The sequence below is a fragment of the Vitis riparia genome, chromosome 14, assembly GCF_004353265.1.
Source record: "Vitis riparia cultivar Riparia Gloire de Montpellier isolate 1030 chromosome 14, EGFV_Vit.rip_1.0, whole genome shotgun sequence".
NCBI lineage: Eukaryota > Viridiplantae > Streptophyta > Magnoliopsida > Vitales > Vitaceae > Vitis > Vitis riparia.
The window spans coordinates 672628-674653 of record NC_048444.1 but is presented as its reverse complement, the minus strand read 5'-3'; the positions used below and the strand labels follow the sequence as shown (position 1 = coordinate 674653).

The following is a 2026-nucleotide window of genomic DNA, read 5'->3' as shown; positions in this document are numbered from 1 at the left end:
GCTGCAAACAACTGTGTTTCAACATATCATAGAAGCAATTCAAGAAAAACAGTGTGGCATGGCTTGGCATGCCCTTACCTTCATAACTATATAACTCTTACCACATCTCAAACAACAAGACTAAATTGCTACAAAGAAAGTTCTCCTCACAGCAGAAGAAGTGTGATTGAATGATCCTCAATGTCACAGTGGGCGCTTTTTGAGATGACTCAAGCTTTAATACTCATATGACAAATCTAAAGAATGTTCAAAGCTTCATGATTGAAAGCATAAAAAATGGTTTTAATTCATGCCAAAAGGGAATTGCACAAAACAAACTATTGGATGGAGGATTACCATGGTTCACTTTTCACCAAATCTGCCTATTTTATACTTCAGAATGGAATATATGAAATTAGAAACAATTTGGAACCCAGGTTGTAGTTCCTAACTTCAACAAAGTTGTTAATCTATAGAGACGCTAGCATCTGCAGAACCGCAAACAGTGATATTCGAGAATAATGATATTCAAGAATATAAGAATAAATTTCAGAACCTAAGCAATAATTCATAGGAAGAAATTATTACAAAATAGTAAAGTTGATGAAAGAAAGGATTCTTATATTCCCTGTATAACCAATGGTGTATAATCCTTACATCTTATTGCCATGAGCTTATTTTAAAGACTATAGTTCCTGAGAAGATCGCCATAGAAGGCACTCCTCCCCATTATATTAAGACCTGTGAATATCCCTTCCTATCAATTAACAATCATATCAACCCTACTTCTTAAACTTTCGAAGCTTCTTCGGACCCGGGACTTCCATTCTGCCAACTGAACATCCACACCTTGCTCGAAACACTAGAACAGCTCTTCCATTAGGGGGTGCCATTTTCTTGAGCTCAGCCTCCAACTCTCTATGATGATCGCGAGGCAATTCGAACAAGCCCTTCTTCAGACCATCTTTCACCAAAGAACTTGAATTCTTCACACACTCCTCTGTCTCCAACTGAATATCGAATTCAGCCGCCTTCCTAAGCCCCCTGCAATTGGGTTTTCCACATTTCCTAGTAGTGCATATCATAATTCCCCACACAGCAATCGCTGCAAACAAAACGCTAACTCCAAGGGACCCATAAACCATTGGAGCACGAGAGACTTCCTCCTTCGTCAGATATATGATTGCTCCAACAAGCTTAACAAATTCATTAGCTGCAACCTTCACATAGGGGAATAACAAAAACCCACAAGCACCAACCACCGCAATCAACATCACCAAATCTATCACAGCCGATCGAGATCGACTGCAATCCGGAATTTTCGCAGAATTAGGAGAATTGGGCGTCTTCCTATTCCTGCATGCATGATTATTCTGCCTCGATTTAGAACAAGCCTCGCCAGAATTCAAAGAACTTGCCATGATTCCCGATTGGTCAACGGAGTTGCAGACCGAAATTGAACTATGGAAATAGACCATTTCAAACAAAACCCACAAATGAAAACCAGTTTCTGCCGCGAGCCCACCAATCAAACCTCCAAAATGGATCAATTGTGCTAAACCCAGATCGACCCACCTATCAAAGAACCGCAAATTGGAGGGTTTGAGCCCTGTCGGTGGCAGCAAAATTCCTCAATTTCAGAACTCAAATCAATCCCGGAATTGAATATAGGATTTAGAAACTGAATTAACCCCAGAAAATATAGGCTCTCGGGGATCTTCACAATCTAGAAAAAAGTGAATTATGGGGTTAGGCCGGCTTGAATGGTTCCAAGGCAGAGGAAGAAGCAGAGAGGACAAGGAAGAGTCATCGAGTTATCACAATCTTCTGTGTGAAGCCAATTCCATCTCATTGCTTCGTTTATAGAGAGGGTCTCACACGGAAATGCAAAATCCCCCTTATCTGGGTTGGACTCGTCACTTCGTTTTGGGCCACAATAGACTACAGCATTTTCATTGTGGGCCACTTTCTTGGGCCTGGCCCACCTCAATTTCTTCATTTTTATCATCCAAGAAAATATTAAATTTCAAATTAGACATGGCTAAAA

The 2026-nt window shown here is 40.4% G+C and overlaps 1 protein-coding gene across 1 annotated transcript; it reads right to left on the bottom strand.

Moving 5' to 3' along the window:
* Positions 1-490: 490 nt before the first annotated feature.
* LOC117929587 (uncharacterized protein At5g19025) lies at positions 491-1817 on the bottom strand. Its single transcript, XM_034849913.1, has one exon. It carries the CDS (start codon positions 1455-1457, stop codon positions 762-764), a length of 696 nt encoding a protein of 231 aa, XP_034705804.1. The 5' UTR covers positions 1458-1817; the 3' UTR covers positions 491-761.
* Between the last annotated feature and the right edge of the window lie 209 nt (positions 1818-2026).

What these genes read in the sequence shown, in the direction of transcription:
- LOC117929587 (XM_034849913.1), bottom strand. Translation starts at nt 1,457, where the DNA reads ATGGTCTATTTCCATAGTTCAATTTCGGTCTGCAACTCCGTTGACCAA.